An 18,777-nucleotide genomic window follows, 5' to 3' on the forward strand; every position below is an offset into this window, starting at 1 on the left:
CGCAGCCCTCAGCCTCGAGCCCTCAGCTCCAGCTCGGTCCCGCAGCCGCCCCCGGCCCGGGCGGTGCCGCTTCCCCTCCGCGGCCATGCGGCGGCAGCGGCCTCTCCCGCCATGCGGCGCGGCGGCCGCCGGGACTTGTAGTCCGCGGGCGAGAGCTGTGCGGGGCTGGGGCCACGCAGGAGGACTACAACTCCCGGCGGTCCTTGCGGTTTGTTTTCCTTCAAACCAGCCCCAGGCCCGCCCCTCCAGCCCCTCCCCTCCGGTCCCCCCGTGTCCCGCCGCGGCCACCGTCGCCGGGCCCCGCCGCCCCGCCCCGCTCCCGGCCCTTTGACCCCGTTGTTATGCCGGGCCCGAGCCGCCGCCGCCGCCGCCGCCTCCCGTAGCGCCCGGAGTCGCCCCCGCCTCGCGCCCCGCCCGCCGCGCCCGCCGCGCCCATCCCGCCCCGGTCGCCGCCGCCCGCCTGCCGCCCGCGCGCCCAACGGTCCGCGCCCGCCGCGCCCGCCCGCGCGGGAGGAGGAGGAGGAGGAGGAGGAGGATGAAGGAGATGAAGCAGAGGAGGAAGAAGGAGCGCACGTGGGCCGAGGCCGCCCGCCTGGTGAGGCTGGGGGGGCGTCCAGGGAGGGGGCGCGGGGCCTCCGCCGTGCCCCAGGGCCTCCCCGCCACGTCCGGCCCCTCCCCGAGTAACGGGGCCGGCGGCGCCGCCATCGCTTCTGAGGGGGTAAAAGCGGGGGCCGGGCCCGCCTGCAGGGCGCGGGCCGCGTTACCGGTTCCCCGCCCGGTGTTGCTGTTTCCCCGCCCGGTCCCGCGGCTTCCCGCGGTTCCCCCGCCGGCCGCTGTGGCCGGGGTCTCCTGCGCGGTTGTTTTCCTTCCCCAGCTCGGTGGGAAGGCGATGCGCCCCGGGGCGGTGCGGGGCGGCCCCCGGCCCTCCGTGGCGAGCTGCCCGCCCGCCGGGGGTCCCAGCGGCCCCCGCCGCCTCCCGCCGGGCGCGGCCGCCGCGGGTCCCGCCGTGGGGCGCGGGAGGTGCCGTCCCGCAGCGGGTCGGTGCTGCCGGGCAGGGCTGCGGGAACGGTTCCGCTCATTCTCGTCCTTTCAGATGGTTTTAAAGCTCCGTGGGAGGAACCGGAGCCTGCGGAAAGGGCACGGCCGCTGTCAAAAGTTTCTGTTTAATTACCGAGGGCGCGGGTTCCTTCTGTGCACCGGCAGCGCCCGAGGGCCGGTGGCGTGTGCTGGGCTGCCGAAGCAGCAGCTGGACTCAGCATCCCTGAATCAGTCCGTATTTGGTCACTTTTGGGTTTAGGAAACACGGCCATGGAAATGTCTCAGTCCTTTTGTCTTAAAGAATCTCCTTGTCGAAGGCTTCAACTTGCAAGCAATGCCACTGTCATTGGACCGTGGCAGTGGGAGGAAGGTGACTTCCCTCTGTGAAGCCTTTCAGTTGGATCTGTCTCAGTTATGAAGTAGGAAATCTGAAAAAGAAAAGTGACTTCAGTGTTTTTTCAGTGAGCTAGTCAGAGGTTTGATTTAAGGGCTGCATGCCGAGGTGTTTAGGCTGGGTGTCTGGCATTTGGGTGGAAGGAGCTGGCTCTCTCCTGGTGACCCAGTGACACAGGTACAGCAGTGCCAGGGATGGACTAAGGGATGATCCAGCAACCTGGATGTGAATGGATCCTGTGCTTCCTCCCTGTAGCCCTGTCAGTGGTGGTCAACTCATGAGGATACATGTGTTCCTTCTGTGTAGCCCCTGGGCTTCTGCAGAAATGGATTTACAAAGCTTGAGGGTGGTTTGTTTTGCTGGTTTTTTTCTGTTGTGTGTGTTTGTTTTGGTCTTGCCAGCCCAGGTTATGCATTGATGCATGTAAACATTCAGAAGGAACAGTGTGGGTGAGTCCAGTGAGGCTCATGATGGATATGATCAACATACTGAGGATATTCTGGATAACTCTTGGTGCTTCTGAGTAAGATTTTTTTGGCTATTGGAGTGTTTTCTTACTGCTTGCCAGGAGAAAACCTAATCAGACAAGCATCTGACTTCCAGCAACTTGCATCATCTTTTGTGTGTAAATGATAATATTTTAGACCCACGTAGCTTTGCTTGAAAACTGAAGAAGGGTATAATGCAGCTACTGTGGAATTTCACTGCAGGAGCCTGGTGATCTTGTTTTCCATCCTGCATTTCTCCTTGAGATCCAGGTTCTTTGAACCAGGTGTGTCACTGCGGGTGGCAGGGATGCTTTCCTGGTAGGTGACCCTGGGGACAGAGGCTGTGCTATGTGACCTTGCACAAAGTTAGCTCATTCAAACATCCTGAGCTCTGACAGGTGAAAAAAAAATCAGTATTTATAGGCTGCCCAAAGGTAGCACATGAGACTGTGACTCTGAACCAGTCAGCTGATACACCTCATCAGCCTTGTGTGATGGGGAAGGCATTTCTTCACACAGTTCCTCTCACCTGTGTTTTGGCCAGGACCTTGGCCACAGTGGGTGCATGAGATATCCAAGCCTCAACAGCATCTTAGAGCCATTGATGAACCAGAAATAGAACGATCTCATACTAGATTATCCACTTTCAGAGACCTACAGTTGCGTAGCTGCACTTCCAGCTTGCAGGACTGATTGTAAATCTACTAAAAATAGAACTTTATTTCACACTAGTCTTACACATGCTCCCTGTCAAAATGCCTTTAATTTCCCTCTCTGACGTGTGCTGGTGTATTTTGTATTCTGCTCGACGTTTCTGAGAATCACAGGCAAGAGTGTTCTTCAGTGTTGCTTCTCCTACAGAGCCAAAACTCTGCACGTTCCATAAAATAAACCTTTCAAGGTTCATGGGAATGCCCAAAGCCACGGCAGGATCCCACAAGTGCTGTCAGAGCTAGCTGGCCAGTAAATTGAGGAAGTGATGTAAACTTCTATAATTAGGGGCAAAGGAACCCTCAGCTATCAGTGCTAGAAATAGTGGAAGGGGGAAAATTCTGTTTTGGGGGTAAGGAATAGCCAGGGTTGAAGTTGTAGCTCTGGGTGGAAGGCTGATGTGGTGCTGGGAGTGTCAGGTTGGAGAGGGATAGAAGGGGCAGTGCTGGAGACTGGGATTTGGTGTCTAAAGCTTGCAGGATCCTCTCTCCCCCAGTTCTTCCATTAAGTGCTCTGTGCACTTCATACAGCTCTTGATTGGAAATTGTTCCCCTGAGCATAGATTCTTTTATCCGTATGTAAATGCTCCTTTGTGCTCAGTTTTAGGCCACATACTTCGCTTGCTGTGTCTGTCACTGGAGAGAGGTTTGAATAATTCCCTGATTTTTTGGAACAGACGTGTTGTATTTTGCAGATCTCACTGGGCTCAGGAGCAATGAGTTTCTCCATGTCAGCTGTCTGCAGCCTTTGAGTGATGGGGTGACAGCTCATGAGGGAGGCATGGAGACCTCGTAACCTATGGAGGGGGGAAGAAGTGTGATGGAGCTGTGTAGAATTTAATTAATTCCCTCTCTCTGACTGTGGCTCATCACTTGCTTTGATTTTTCTTTACACTCTTTGTGTTTTCATTGGGTTTTGACTCAATTTAGTTCTCTAATTCTCTTCCCCATGATATTCTTGCTTCATTCTCAGAAGCTTGTGAGCTTCAAGCATCTGCAAAATACCTGTTGGGTGGATATGATTTGAGAAATTCCAATTACAGAATCAAGGTTTAGATTGGAAGGACCTTAAAGATCATTTTGTTCCACTCCTCTGCCATGGGCAGGGTCAGCTTCCACTAGTCCAGGCTGCTCCAAGCCCCATCCAGCCCAGCCTTATCACAATAGACAGTTGAAGTGCAGTTGGGTTTTTCATTACTTGTAGAAGGTGGAGATGGTCTGAGGTGCAAACGTTGGCCTGCACAGCTTTTGGGTGATTTTGCTTATGTCCCATTGGCCTGGCTGCTGCAGTGACTCACTTCTAGATATTGCAGATGAAAATGGGGCATCTGGGTCCTTCCTCTGGCTTTCCACACGAGTCAGACTGAAAGACAGCAGCACGTTGCTGATTCCTAAAACGTGGGGACAGATGACACCAGGGCTGCGCATCGTGGGGCCGCGATGCTGGGGGAATTTAGACTACGGTTAGGATCAAAGAGTTCCTGAGTGAATTCCTGTTGCTGCTTTCCATGCCTGTTCCAGGCCATGGCCTGTGCCTGTCTCCCTCTTTTTGCTGTGGTCCCAGCCCTGTGGAGCTGGGTGCCTTTGCATTCCAAGAGCAGCACTGTCTGCTGCCGGGAAAGGCGCAGGAGGCAGCGCGTGGCCGGCAGCTGTAGGGTAATCTGCTCCCAAAGAAACTGCATGGTTTACATCTACTGCAGCTTATTTTTGCTCATTGTTTCCTGTTTATGTGGATAATCTTCTTATCCACAGAAATGTCCGGTCCTCTCTTTGAATCCTTGAGTTCTTGCTTCTAGACATTTCGGAGCAGTAAGTTCCACAGGCTTGAAAAAAAATAAAGTAATAATCTCTTTACTTCTTTGTATTTAAATGACAATTCTATTCTTGATATAATATATGAAAGGATGAGTTGTTATTTATTGTGTTGCCTTTTAATATCTGATTTTCTTCATTTTATGTCAAAGGCAAGCACTCTTAAGTCTTTTTAGTGTCTCTAGCCAGATTTTTTTGCCTAAATCCTTTACGGTTTTTTTGTCCTTTTCTGAATTCTGTCCTTCTCTGATGTGAATTCTGACTCCTAACTTGTGGTTCCCTTCCTGGGATGAAGAAGAAATGGATGCAGGCATCTGAGGAGAGTACAGTATTGGATTGTATAGCTGCACAGTAATACTTTTAGTGATGAAAAAATACCAGATGCTTTGTGGAGAGGTAGGAGAAGGTTTTACATTGTTACAGGTCACTGACCATTGTTCAGTTTGGAAGGTTTATGTGGCAGTAGCTCCATCTAATGTATAGTGAAGTCTGGTAAAGCTTCCTTTGGGGTAAAGGCCAAATTCTGCTTTTTCTCCTCCATATTTGTATTTCAGTTAATTACAGAGGAGATGATGGTAAAGTCTTTTGTGGCTGTGATCCATGTTCACAAGGATCTTGAGGTAGCCTGAAATTTTACTGTGTGTCTCTGCAGGTAAATCAAGTTTGAAGAGGCACATTATTGGGTCTGGGCCACAGCTGATGGAGTAGTTCTTGGAATGCAATTCTGTAATGACACTTGGTCTTTCTGTCTTTTCAGGTGCTGGAAAATTACTCAGATGCTCCTATGACCCCAAAACAGATTCTGCAGGTCATAGAGGCTGAAGGTCTAAAGGAAATGAGGTTAGTATTGATGATTTTGTCTAAAGCAGTGTGGAGCATGGGGGAGGCAGTGTATGAAGGCTGGTGCTGCTTCATACAGTTCTGCCTCATCCCCAGCCCACTTTGCTTCCCTTTTTCTCTTTTCAGCCTGGTAATTTCAGATGACAGTACAGACATTTATATACAGATTGTGAGGGTTTTTTTCACTGATAATAACTGGAAGATGTTCTTGCATTTTTTGATAATATACAGAATCCCTTCATCCATCTATTGTGAAATAAATGCCTCTTGCAGATCAGGCCCCTGCATTGTGCTGTACTTACCACTCACTTGCATGGTTCTCACATAAGTAGCTCCTGGCAGTTTCTGCTATTATTACTTGAGTCTGAGAACAGTTAAGTTTTATCTCCTCTGATGCTTCATTTCTAGAGTAGTCATCATGTTTTAGGAGAGACAGTCTTCTCTATGTTGCTGGCTTTTGCTCAGATTCTTGAGCACCAGGAGAATGCAGCTCACATCACACTGTTGTGGCTCTTGACATTTTAGGGAGGAGATGTCCATCTCAGAGTGGGTTTCATGTGGAGAAGAACCTGATACAAAGCCTTGGAAAGGGCAGAAGCAGGAGACTGCTTTCCTTGGTTAAGTTCCTGTGAGCTTCCATCTGTTTCCATGACAGTAGTAGAAATACCAAGTGTCTTGCAGCTCAAAGAAAGTGGGTAACTGATAGTCCAAATGCCTCAGTTACTGCTGCCTGGCAAAAGAAAAAAAAAAAAAAAAAAAAAGACACGAAAAGCTGCTGTTCAGGGATGGGCTTCTGGGAAATCCAGATGCAAGGACTGTTTTTAGTCTTGCTTCTCCCTCCCTTTGTTTCTGTGGACTGTTTTTCATTGTGATGTTTGCATTTCCTGAACCTGTACTTTTCCCAACTGCAGAAGGTAAACTGATTTCTTCAGGGACCTAAATGTTAGCTTGTTTCTGCTCCTTGTTTGTGTGAAATCAGGAGACAGCTGGGGTGTTTTGAATAGTGAAATCAGTGACGTGTACAGAGGTGTTGGTTGTGGGACCTGCTGTTGTTTGGGGAGGCATGAGGCTGGTGTGTGCTGCTGCATCAGATTTGGAACTGTTGGAACACCCACCTTCCATGGGGTTACAAGAAGGCTGGGGAGGGACTTTTCACAGGGGCATGTAATGATAGGACTGAGTTTGAAATGTTTCCGAGGCCAGGCTGGACAGGGCTTGGACCAGCCTGGTGGAAGGTGTCCCTGCCCATGGCAGGGGATTTGGAACAAGGTGATCTTTAAGGTCCCTTCCAACCTAAACTGTTTCATGATTCTGTGATGCTTGCTGAGATCTTCTCTGGTTTGAATATGGCCAGTGGTTTCAGTAGAATTCAGACAGATTTTAATGAGGACCTTCAAAAGAGGAGCTTTGCTTTAATCAATCTTCTGCAACTCTCTCACGTAAGTCCTGTTACCTAAGCAGGCAGTTGAAGATCTCTGTGCACAGATGTCCCCTGCCAAAGATAATAGCAGGGCTCTTCACACACATAAATTATCCTGTGCTTTCCCAGTTTTTACAAGTGACCTGTCACAGTGTGTGAGTAAAACCCAGAGTTTGGAACATGTGTCATGTTAAATCCCACAAAGCTAACTCATTCCTTTAAAGGTCGGTGGTTTCCCTTGGGATATCTGCTTTTCCTTCCCTGGTCATTAAATGTCTGCTTCAAGAAAAGATTGTTTTCTCCAGAGCGTGATTGTTCGCAGAATAAAGGCAGCGAGCCTGCCTGGCTGAACGTGCAGCGGGCTTTGCTGGTGCTTGTATAGAAGCTCTTCCTGAAACTCCATTTCCTGAAGGAAATAGCTCAGTGCCTTGAGATGTTTTTCCTTCTGAATCAATTCTGAGGTGGGGCTCCCTGGTTTGGGGGTCACACTGCTCTACTGGGAGGGCTGTGTTCCATACTGACATTCCCATGAGCCAGCATCATGCTGAGTTTAGCTCCTGGTGGAGTTTCAACTGCTTGGTTTTTTTACTGTTTTGGGGAAAATTACTTACTTTGCTGTTTTAAGAGAGCTCTGTGGCTGGTGAGTGTGCTTGGTCTGTCTGGTAAACACAGAGGGGAAAGTACTGTCTAGCAGGACGGAAGGCTGGAAATTTTGTTCACATGATCTAAAAAGTGATACAGGGTAACTTTGCCTGTTGCCATGGCATGTGAAGAAATGTCCAAAACCCAAACACATATAAGGTGGAAACAGAAATTGCTGTATGTTTTTGATTTGAGAATGATTTTCTTTGAAATATTTATCTCAGTCCAGTTTTCAGTTTCACTTTTACTAGGAATGCAGTCAGTAGTGCTGTAATATGTCTTGCAGACAACTTTCTGCCTATACATGTGGGACTTACTGGAAAACACCATATTACGTGGCATAGCAGTTCCATCAGTGGGAGTGTAGGATGGGGCTTTAACCACGGAGTTATGTAGGAATTAACAAATGAGAGCATCAGAGCCTTTGTACAGAGCTCTTCCCAAGTAGTTTGGTCCGTGAGGTATCAGGGAGACATTCCAGTAACATGTATCTACAGTTTGTTACATCTTTGTACTGCTGAATAAATCGGGGGGGGGGGGGGGGGGGGGTGTTTTATAAAATCAATCCAACACAGGAGAGAAGGGGAGGAAATGGGTAATAAAAGTTAGAAATGTCTAAAAACATATGAGGGTAGCTTTAAAATTGGTGTCACATTTCCTGTTTGCTGTGATGTGCAAGGCTGATGTACAGGTCAGAATGAAACCAGTGACACTGTTCTGACTGAAGTGCCTGTCCCATAAAGCTAATGGCATCACCTCTGTTCCCCTCATCAGCTAAAGGATGCCCATTTCACCAGGTGTTTCAGGCTGTTTTCTTGACAATCTGTTTTTGAAGCTCTCTCCTTTTTTTGTCTGTGTTGCAGTGGCACGTCTCCCCTGGCCTGCCTCAATGCCATGCTCCACTCCAATTCCCGGGGAGGGGATGGGCTCTTTTACAAACTGCCTGGACGCATCAGCCTTTTCACACTCAAGGTAAATGCTGAGCTCTGCTCCCAGCTGAGGGCCCAGGGGTGAGTTCTGCTCCTTGTGCTGGGCTGAGTGTTACCCTGTCACTGAGCATCACGAGCAGTGAGATCATCATGTGAGAGAGGGTCTGGAATTCTTTATTTCCTTGGAGCTTGTACCTTTGAACTATATTCAGCCATCTATGATAAATTCCTTTTTAAAAAACCCCAGCTATTATTTCTTGAATTGCACAGGCAAGATGAATCCTCTTAGTGCAGTACCTGGTGTCCAGCTCAGGTGGCTGCTCCATCAGAACAGTCCTGTGCACTCCCTTGCTGCCAGGCACAAGGGAAAACAGCCAACCAAGGAATTGGTCCAAGAGCTTGTAGCGACAAGTAAAATCTTGATAGGAAAATGTATTTTCATTCTTCTGGCTGCTTGGTCTGTGTTCCACTACATACCATATTATTTAGCATCAGTATTTTCCTCGGATCTTGAACTCTCTCTGGAATACTTTTTTATTTTTAGTTTTTTTTTCCAGTAATATTAAATACTGAAAATGTTTCCAGTCTTGAGCTTTTCTTTTGCTTTGTTTTGTACTGTTGGGTTCCCTAATAAATATCACCTTGATAGATCTCAGCTATTTAATTTCTATCTTTTTCTGCTGTTAGAAAATCTTGTTGAATTGACACATTTTGCTGAAAATAGATGGTATTGAAATGGCTTTTGTTGTACAAGTAGGAAATACATCTCCTAAACCTGCTATCTTAGTGTGTGGCCACTCTCATGCTACTTGTTCTTTCCTAGTGAGATGCCTCTCTTTAACAGGAACTTATTGCTTACAGAAAATTGTGACATATTATGAACATTTCTATTAAATTAATTATTATTAACCTGGTATTTTGGGTATGTGTTACTTGTCTAGGAAGGGGTTATGAAGTGCTCTTAGTTTAGGTGACTTCTGTTCCACTATGAGCCAAATATACTTTAAAATACCTTTCTGCATCAAGGATTAAAATAGGGAAAAAAATTGAAGGCTAAAGTATATCCAGTTAACTGTCTGCTCCTGTTGGTATAGATTTGGGAGGGAGGGAGGGCTGTAGCTACCCCAATTCTGTTTCCCCTCTAGAAAGATGCCTTGCAATGGTCCCGGAACCTGTCAGTGCCAGAAGGGGAGGAACTGGAGGACACAGCAGATGCAGAAAGCTGTGGGTCCAATGAAGCCAGCACTGTGAGTGGTGACAATGATGGTAAGTGTCTGGTGACATTAACCTTAAACTCCAGGACCTACTTCAGTGTCTGACTGAGAGTTCATCTCTTTCAGTGTCTCTTGATGAAACTTCTTCTAACGCCTCGTGTTCCACTGAATCTCAGAGCAAGGGACCTGCTACCAGGGAGAGCTACAGAACTGCTTCCCAGGTAGGAAAGTGGGAGTGATGGGAAGGATGAAACCTCCCAAACAGAGCTTTCATCACTATTGGGGTCTTATGACAGGGACTGTTTGTGCACAAGTGCCTCAGAGAGAGTTATGAGTCTGTGTCCTTGGGCAAGAAGTGGCAGGGTGGGGAGGGGTCATGTATGGGAAGGCAATTTTGAATTCCTTAATGTAGTGCTGAAGATTCAGCTAGGAGGAGCCAGGCAGCTCTTTAACTGAGGAATATGCTGCTTAGAAGATTACTGTTCCCTTCCATAACGCCTTCATTCCTTTCTTCTGTTTTTGGTTTCTCTCTGGTCTGCAGACAAGCAAACAGAAGAAAAAGACAGGTGTGATGCTGCCACGGGTGGTGTTAACCCCACTGAAAGTAAATGGGGCACACATGGAGTCTGCCTCAGGTGAGCATGGCTTTGGGGGGTCCTAATGACCTCACAGATCTCTCTGTCAGTCCTCAGTTATCTGTGTTTGCCTGAGGATTTCTGTAACACCTGCTGAGAATGAGTGAGACTGCAGAGTTGTGTGTATGTTTAACTCCCTCAACATAATTGGTGCATGGGCAATAAATACCCTGTAATAGCAGATTTGTTAGTAACAGAGAATTCCTGTATGTTAAACCACTCTCCCAGCTGGGCTTTGACTGTTCTCTGCATATTTTTATGCTGTTGTTTTGCTTTTAGGTTTCACAGGAAGGCATGCTGATGGAGAGAGCAGCAGCACATCCAGCAGCAGCAGCAGCTCCTTGGCGCTGTGCAAAACCAGCCTGCGCAGTAGGACAGAGATAAACAGGGATCCTCCACAGCTGCTGAGGGGCATCCGAAAGCCCACGACTGGTATGTGCTCCTGGTTAAAGGCAGAGGAGGGATTGGTGATGGTGAAGTCCACGTTTATCTGAGAAAAGAGCACCAGGAAGAATTTGATGACCTGAGGTCACAAGCCAGGCTTTCCACCTTGAGTGTTAATGATACAATTGTTTAAAGGTTTGCGTGGTCTGAAGAGCAGCGTTGAGAATTGTACCTGAATATGGCAGAACTGTGACCTCATGCCAGAATTCCAGATGTGTGGTTGTTAATTACTGCACTGAAGAGTTATTCTTCACACTTGAATACCACAACCTTTATCATATCTCTCGCCCCTCTTGCTGTTGTAGTTTGACATAAATTTCAGCCCATAATGCTGAAATACTTTTGTACAACAGTGTTAATTTTATTTGCCACTTTTATTTCAGGGCAAATGAAACGGAACAGGGGTGAGGATATCGACTTTGAAACCCCAGGCTCCATCCTTGTCAACACAAACCTGCGAGCGCTGATCAACTCCAGGACCTTCAACGCGCTTCCATCACACTTCCAGCAGCAGCTGCTTTACCTCCTGCCTGAAGTTGACAGACAGGTATGAGCACTCAGGTGTTTTCCCTTCCCTGGGTACCTTTTCAGTGTGGAACAGCTGGAGCAGATGTGTTCTGTTTGTCCTGGGTCTAGGTGGGGGCTGATGGGCTGATGCGCCTCAGTGGCAGTGCTCTGAACAACGAGTTCTTCACCCACGCTGCACAGAGCTGGAGGGAGCGGCTCGCTGACGGTGAGTGCCTTTGCTTCCCTCAGTGCCTGGGGAATAGCTGCTCATTTTGTAGGATTTTTAGTTTTCTTTTGCAGTTAATGAGCAGGAACTTAGTCCCATGTATCTGACTATGTTACCCCCAACTTTTTTCTTTTTTTGGTTTAAAATCAAAGATACAATTTCTTTAGGGGCCATGGGACCTTCAGCATTAAGTGGTGAAGGTGTAAAGTAGAGCTAGACTTATTTTTCCCTAAATGGTGGCCTGTCTGTTAAAACATGATTTTTTCCAGAGCCACAGGTAGCACATGGATCCAGAGTGGGATGGGGAGCAGGGTGTTAGCAGCAGGTCTGTCTTTCATGTATTTAGCTGCTCTACTGTTCAAACACTAGAGGCTGTGTTTGCAGAATGAGTTTTGTTTGGGACTGAATTCCAGTCTCTTGCTTCCATGTAGGTGAATTCACCCACGAAATGCAAGTTCGAATCCGACAGGAAATGGAAAAGGAAAAGAGAGTGGAGCAATGGAAAGAGAAGTTCTTTGAGGACTACTATGGGCAAAAGTGAGAATTTTTTGACTTGTCTATCCTGTTTTATCCATGCTTATGCAGGTGACAGAGTGTGTTTCTGTTTGTGGATACCTGAGCAGATGCAGTGTAGACTCCTTGAAAAACACAGGTTGTTGGGTGAATTGTTCCAGCTGTTCCTCTGGGAAAATCCTTATTGGAGTTGGCTGGGTTCAGCAGAATTTTGTAGCCCATCTCTTTTGTTTCCAAGAAAAGCTGATGGTATTTTCCATCACAGTTTTTGGGGTTATTTTCTCATTCTGTGATAGCAATGTGGGATATGTGGATTCACCCCTTTCAGGATGAATTAATGAGGCTTTGATGACTGCCTGCCTGTGTTGGCACCATTCAGTAGCACTGAAATTGGGGTGAGCTTTAGCTTTTAGCTGGCTTTTGTGTTTGCCTTATAGGTTGGGCTTGACCCAGGAAGAATCCCAGGCACAGAATTCGGTGCAGGAGGATGCTGAGAACAGGACAGAGCTGCCTGTGAAAGGAGAGGCGAGGCTGCCGCGAGGGCCGGCCACGCGCCAGAGGGACGGGCGCTTCCGGAAGCGCTCCCGGGCCGACCTGCGGTGCCGGGCCAGGAGGAGCCTGTACAGACTGCGGGATCCTGAGCACACAGAGGCTCCCAAAGAGCCTGCTCCCGTGGGGCCAGATCCCTCCCTTCATAAAGAGCCAAAGCCTGAGACAGACCTGAAGAAAGATGATCTGAGCAGTCCCTCGGCCGCAGGACTGAAGGCAGAGAGTACCGAACTGCACCTCTCTCCAGAGGCTTCCAAATCAAATAGCAAATCAGAAGATCCATCATTGGCAGCTGCCAGCAGAATTCCCAGTCTGCCCCAGGAGAACTCTGCTCAGGAGTCCAAGGAGCAGAAGAGGAAAAGCTTTGAGGAAGCTGCCTCTGCATCCTTCCCCGAAAAGAAGCCCCGGCTTGAAGATCGTCAGTCCTTTCGTAACACAATTGAAAGTGTTCACCCAGAAAAGCCACAGCCTACTAAAGAGGAGCCCAAAGTCCCACCCATCCGGGTAAGAAAGAGCTTTAGAGCTGCTGTGTCTCAGGGCTGCCGTGCTCAGTAGTATCAAAACATTATTAAAATGTCAAGCGTTGCCATCTTAAGGGAAGGAGTCGAAGGGTTTCATTGGTAGAGCTGGTGAAGTGCCTCTGACTGCCACAGTTTGCTGTCGTATTTAGACAGGCAAAGAATGGAAAATCATCCCAAGGTCTTTGCACAAGAGCACAGGGTAACCTTGACTTACTCCCTTCATTTGCATTTCTGTGGGTACAGAAACACTGCCTGAAATGAGCTGACTTACTGCAAAAGACCTTGAAATCATGTTCTTTATCCTGTATAGTTTGAGTTCTTTTCCTTTGCTTTTGGACAGAATCTTAGTGTTCCTCCTGACTTTTCCAATTTTGTCCAGGATACCCATTTTGGTAGCTTCAGGGCAGTTATCCTGGTGTAGAGAAGACCAGTTTGATCTCTGAAGACATGAATATAAATAACTTATTTCATATTTGCCTGCAGGCTCTGGTAAAACAATATTAGTGTGAACTGAGCTTTACAGATCACAGAGCAGAGGTTGTGGGACCGTGCTGCTTCTCTGCCCAAATTAGTTTCTAAGTTGAAATTTTTGTTGAATTGTGATGAGCAGTTGCCAATAAAACGCATTTCACTGGTGACGGTCGGTGTTAGAACTTACCTCAACTCCTTTTCTTTCAGATTCAACTTTCACGTATTAAACCACCCTGGGTGGTTAAAGGTCAGCCCACTTACCAGATCTGCCCCCGGATCATCCCCAGCACGGAGCCCTCCGGCCGGGGCCGCCCCGGGGCCCGCACCCTCGCAGACATTAAGGCCCGTGCTCTGCAAGCCCGAGCCCAGCGCGAGGCCGCCGCCATCGGAGGAGGGGGCGGCCCCGGCGGGGGGAGAGGCACCGACCAAGGAGGAGGTGGAGGAGAACCCAGCGGCCGCTCCCAGCACAGGAGATCCAAGAGAGCTCATGGAAAACGTGCGTCAGATCTACAGCGAGCACAACTACAGTCGTCTGTTCATCTGAGCGCGGGGAAGGCTGACTCCAAAGGGGCTGCGCAGGAAGCAGGCGTGAATTCCTGCCTCTCTTCCAGACAAGATTGCTCAAAAAGCGAAAGGAGCGGCATAGTGGGCTGTGCCACAGGGTCAGGGGACACTCAGCCTGGTGATGGGTCAGCCAGGAGGCCGTTCTGTGGTGCTCGGACTGCGTCATCCTTGGACAACGCGACTCCTGAGAGGCAGGAGGAGAGTCCTGAGCAGCTCCTCTGTGACCCAAGGACCGAACTCCCCCCTTGTGCTGTGTCACAGGAGAGCACAAAGCTGGGATGTGTGGTTCCTGTGGTGACCAGTCTGCCGTGTGCTGGGGGGCAGGGAGCTGGGGTCAGTCCCACGGGAGACAGGGCTGTGGTGGAACTTGGAGATGTTGGTGCTCCCTCCATACAGCTGGATTATCCTTCTGATGTAAAGCAAAATTCCTCCAGTTGTCCTTTTCCACCAGAATTGTCACCGGGTGTCACAGAACGCCATGATCCAGAGGAGGTGTCTGGTTTTAGATATAACAGCTCCAAAACTTTTCTGGAAAAGTGTGTTGCTGATAATACCTCCAAAATGGTGACTGTTGGAGTGAAGAAAGTGATCCCTGCGGTGTGTGACGCCACACAGCTGCAGGCAGGGAAAGGCAGTGATGGCAAACTGAGTAATGAGGAACAAAATGCAGAGGCTCTAGTGCAGCCCTCTGTGCATGGTAACTTTGTTTCTCAGAATAGGATAGATACCTCTGAAAAACTCCTGCAGCCCAGGGAGAGGTGCCCCAGAACCGAACCAGAAAACACACATCAGCCCCTGGGAGAGACACAGGAATTGAAGAGAAGCGGAGATGAAGAAATACAGAGTACACACAGTGAAACAACAGACACTGCTTCTGATTGGGAAGGGGACATGGCTGATGAGAATGTGGAGGTGGAGATGTGTTTCAGAAGTGTCAGCTGTAGGGAGGTGACTGGAAAAGGCTCTTCCTGTCACAGCAGCAGTGAGAAGCGCAATGGGATTAGGTCAAAATTGTCCGTGGAGACCGAGAGTCCGACCTGTTCTGGGGACTTGGTTGCTGCCCCACCTCAGAGGTGGGGAACCCAGAAAGCCAAACGTCTGGCCAGCTCTGCTCAGCTCGTGTCCTCCATCGAGACCAACAACCCTTTGGTGATGCAGTTGCTGAAGGGGAAGCTTCCACTGGAAGAAGTTCTCCCAGTGTCTCACGTCAACATCAAGCTGGAAATTGCACAGCCAGTGCTACAGAAGCAGTCAGAAAGCCTCTCCCTGCAACTGGACAGAGGCAGTGGGCGCTATTTTGGCAAAGAATCTTCTCCAGATGTAGGAATAAAGGCGAGTGCCCAAGGCAGGAGTGATGATGTTCACTCGGTGAAATCTTCCATAGGTCCCCAGGAAAAAACCTGTGGATCAGGGGCAGCATTGCCTAGAGCAGAGGGTGCAGAGGAACAGGCTGTCCCAGAAAAACATTCCAAAGCTGGCTCGACCTTAGGCTGCCAAGACCAACTGGCAAACGTGGCAAGTGCCTCTCTGAAGGGTGAAGATGTGGACCCTCGGGAAAGAACATTTTCTTCGTGTAGCTTTGAGGAGCAGGAGGAGTTGCCCAAGGTCCACCGCATGCCTCAGCACAACCCATTAACGAGCGTCACGGCAAGTAAAAGCCCAGAGAAGCTGAATACCTCTACAGAGCCTCTGTTTTTATCTCCAGCTGTAACTTCTCTTGGACCAAACCAGACAGGAGGTGCATCGGTCAATAAAAATTACGGTGGGGTTCAAGGCAAAAAGCTCTTTGGTTCTGGTTTTCCTTCCAACCCCAGCATGAGGCTGCATTGCTCCAGGGCTTTGGATCATGGCTCAGCCATGCGAACCTTGTCCCCCAGCAAACAGATTCCCTTGGACAAGGGCTGTGCATTGGGAGAAGGAATCCCAGCTGCCAGGGAGGAATGGACTTCAAAGCAGCACAACAGCACCCCCGGAGGGATCAGAAATGAGAAGGTGTTGGTGTGTGGCAGCCCAGCCAAGAGTAATGCGGAGAACCAGGGGGATGTGGCCCAGCAGCCCACGGAACCGGCAGGGCACACACAGAGAGAGCCACTGGTCATGGACTGGCCCTTCTTTAAGTTTTCAAGGGATCCTGGAAAAGGACAGAGTCACCCTTTGGAGCCTTCATCCATCCCCTCTCAGCTCAATATCAAGCAAGCATTTTATGGGAAGCTTTCAAAGCTGCAGCTTAATTCCAGCAGCTTCAATTATTCATCCAACACTCCGGCTTTCCCCCGAGGCCTTGCTGGGAGCGTGGTGCAGCTCACCCACAAAGCGAACTTTGCTGCGAGCCGGAACACGGCCCTGGCTGTGCAGATGTTTGCTGACAGCAGCAGCGTGGACGAGATCTCGTTCCAGTGCTCGTGCAGCCTCAAAGCCATGATCATGTGCAAAGGCTGCGGCGCCTTCTGCCACGACGACTGTATAGGACCCTCAAAGCTCTGTGTATTGTGCCTTGTGGTGAGATAATAAATTACGGCCATGGGACAGGTTGTATATTCAGTGTGTGTATTTTGATAACGACTGATCCTAACGCCTGTACACAAAGTACACAAAGTACTCTCTGTTCATAGTAGAAATGCTGTTACACTTTGTTTTGGTGAGGAACGTTGAGCTGCCTTCCCACGGAGATCAACAGCGTGGAGCCCGTTCCTGCTCACCGGGACACCCTGCTCGGGTAGGCTCTGCCCCATGGGAGTGATCCTGCTGCTTCCTGCTGTCATGGAAATTCCAGCTGTGCTCTGGTACAGTGCTGAGGCTGATGCCGGGGGAAAGAGGCCGTTCGCTGTGGCAATCCCTGGACCTTCTGTGGAGGAAATCCTTACATCCAGAGGAACTGGAACATGGTGTTTGCCATTTCAGGGCTGCACAAGGTGAGGCCCTACAGTCTTCCACTCTCCCCTTCTGCCATCTCCATTCCTGGTTTGTGTGGGAAGTGCTGCTGTGCAGTGAGTGTAAGCAGAGAGCTGCCCTGCAGGGATGATCGGGTGCAGTTTTTGGATGCTACAGCAGGACGTGGTGCCCAAGAACGTGCTCTGCAGGTGGTTATGGAGCCATGAAAAGCCCACTGTGTGCCACATGGAGCCCACGTGGAGGATGCAAGAAGAAGAGCAAAAAAATTTGGGGCAAGTGCCAAGCAAATGCCTTCTGCTGGCCTGCAGGAAGCTGTGTGGCCAGGGAACTGTTCCTGGCTGAACTGGCCCAGCGGCTGTGCCTGCCTCCTTTGGCCAGCTTCCACAAACTGCTGTGGAGCACTGGAGGTTCCTGGAGCTCAGTGATAGGGGCAGTGAGCTCTGCACTGCGGCTTTATGGTGAGGACCTGAAACCCCACAGCAGCTGAGCACCTGCGAGCATCGAGCTGTGCATCCGTGTGACCATCACCTAACATTTAAAGCAGTGTTCTTTCCTTTTTTTTAATTTTCCTTTTTTTTATATTTTCATTCTTGGATGTACAAAGTGAATTATTTGGCTCCTGTAAGTATCCTCTCTGCATCTGTTTGATCATATATTTATATGTTGTACACAGTACTGGCCAACTCTGTAAATGGATGTAATGTACATAGAGCATAACGGGGTCTTTTTTTTCCTTGGATTTCCAGGCTCTACAGCAGTATTGCATTAAAGTGGTGTTAGTTATTGTCAGAGCCACTGTATTCTGTCTTGCCTGACGTGAGGCTCACCACACTGGGGTCTGGGTTCCGACAGCCTCCCCGTGCCTGTGGTGCCTGGGTGGACTGTGCTGTGCAGGCTCCAGGATGACCAGGTGGGATTTGCTGAGCTAAGCTCACTCCCCAGTTGCTCATTTAAGCTCTTGCCAGTTGCTGCTGCATCTGAGCTCCCAGGGCATGGCTGTACCTGCACTGCAGGGAGGTGAACGAACATCTACGTGCATCCAGAGAGGGAGAGCAAAACTGCAATTCTCTTCCTCTTTGGAGCAATGTCTAATCAAGAGTTAATTGCTTCAGTGAGGGGGAGAAGCCACTGGCTTATTCAAGCAGGCAGTAGCAAGAATTTTAGGGAGTTTATTTTCATTTTTTTCTTCTCATCCCTTTTCCAGCTCCATCCTACCTCCCTTCACCATGCACTTTCTTTCAGCCGTGCAAGTTCCTCTGTCAGCCACAATCGTGAGGGGTGGAACATGTTCAGTCCCCGAGATGGTTTTATCCTCCATGCATCCCCCAGCCTCATCCCACAAGCTCATGAGAGCCCGGTGCAGCAGCACCCGGGCAGGGCTGCGGTGCCGGTGGGGGTGAGAGGAGGAGTGGAACCTGCTTACCAAAGATGGGGAGTGGAGCAGGGGGCTGGCTCTGCCTCCTGGGGGGCCACTGCAGTGTTCAGCTCGGACTGGTCTGGGGGGCAGAGCCCTCGGGGGGGCCTGCTCATGTCTGTCCCTTGTGCTATTGGAACAATAAACACTGTAAAAATCTGCTTGTGTGGTTTCATTCCTTTTTCTGAAATCCTCCTCCATTCTAAGGTGATGTGGCTTTTCCTTTCCTCTATTTTAACTGCAGCTGTTCCAGAGCTCTGCTCGAGTCACTGAGGGGAGGGGCTGTGTTGCTGCTTGGCTTAGTTAAATCTGGTTTTATGCACTTAGAGAGCACTGAAGATTGTGCAGCTCCTGCAGAAATGCCGTGTGGCTCTTGGGGAATCGACACCCTGAAGGCTCTGAGGGCACAGGGGGGTTGTGGGGGCACTGTGGGGGCCCCCACAGTCAGGGGGGATCCCTGCCCTGCTGGGGTGATGCCTGTGGGCAGCAGCAACTGAGACTTTTCCCACCATCCGGGCAGGTCCCTCATTGGATAAAAATGTTTCTCAAGAGCC

At 49.6% G+C, this 18,777-nt stretch overlaps 1 protein-coding gene across 1 annotated transcript; it reads left to right on the forward strand.

Moving 5' to 3' along the window:
* The first annotated feature begins 339 nt into the window (after positions 1-339).
* Positions 340-18,382, forward strand: ASXL1 (ASXL transcriptional regulator 1). The gene is made up of 12 exons (XM_063404468.1): positions 340-595; positions 5,200-5,282; positions 8,208-8,316; positions 9,419-9,539; positions 9,614-9,708; positions 10,029-10,122; positions 10,402-10,554; positions 10,950-11,113; positions 11,203-11,299; positions 11,731-11,836; positions 12,250-12,865; positions 13,561-18,382. The coding sequence occupies exons 1-12, from the start codon at positions 536-538 to the stop codon at positions 16,423-16,425; spliced, it is 4,563 nt and encodes a 1,520-aa protein (XP_063260538.1). The 5' UTR covers positions 340-535; the 3' UTR covers positions 16,426-18,382.
* The last annotated feature ends 395 nt before the right edge of the window (positions 18,383-18,777 follow it).

Source organism: Prinia subflava, chromosome 8 (assembly GCF_021018805.1).
Source record: "Prinia subflava isolate CZ2003 ecotype Zambia chromosome 8, Cam_Psub_1.2, whole genome shotgun sequence".
NCBI classification, from domain to species: domain Eukaryota; kingdom Metazoa; phylum Chordata; class Aves; order Passeriformes; family Cisticolidae; genus Prinia; species Prinia subflava.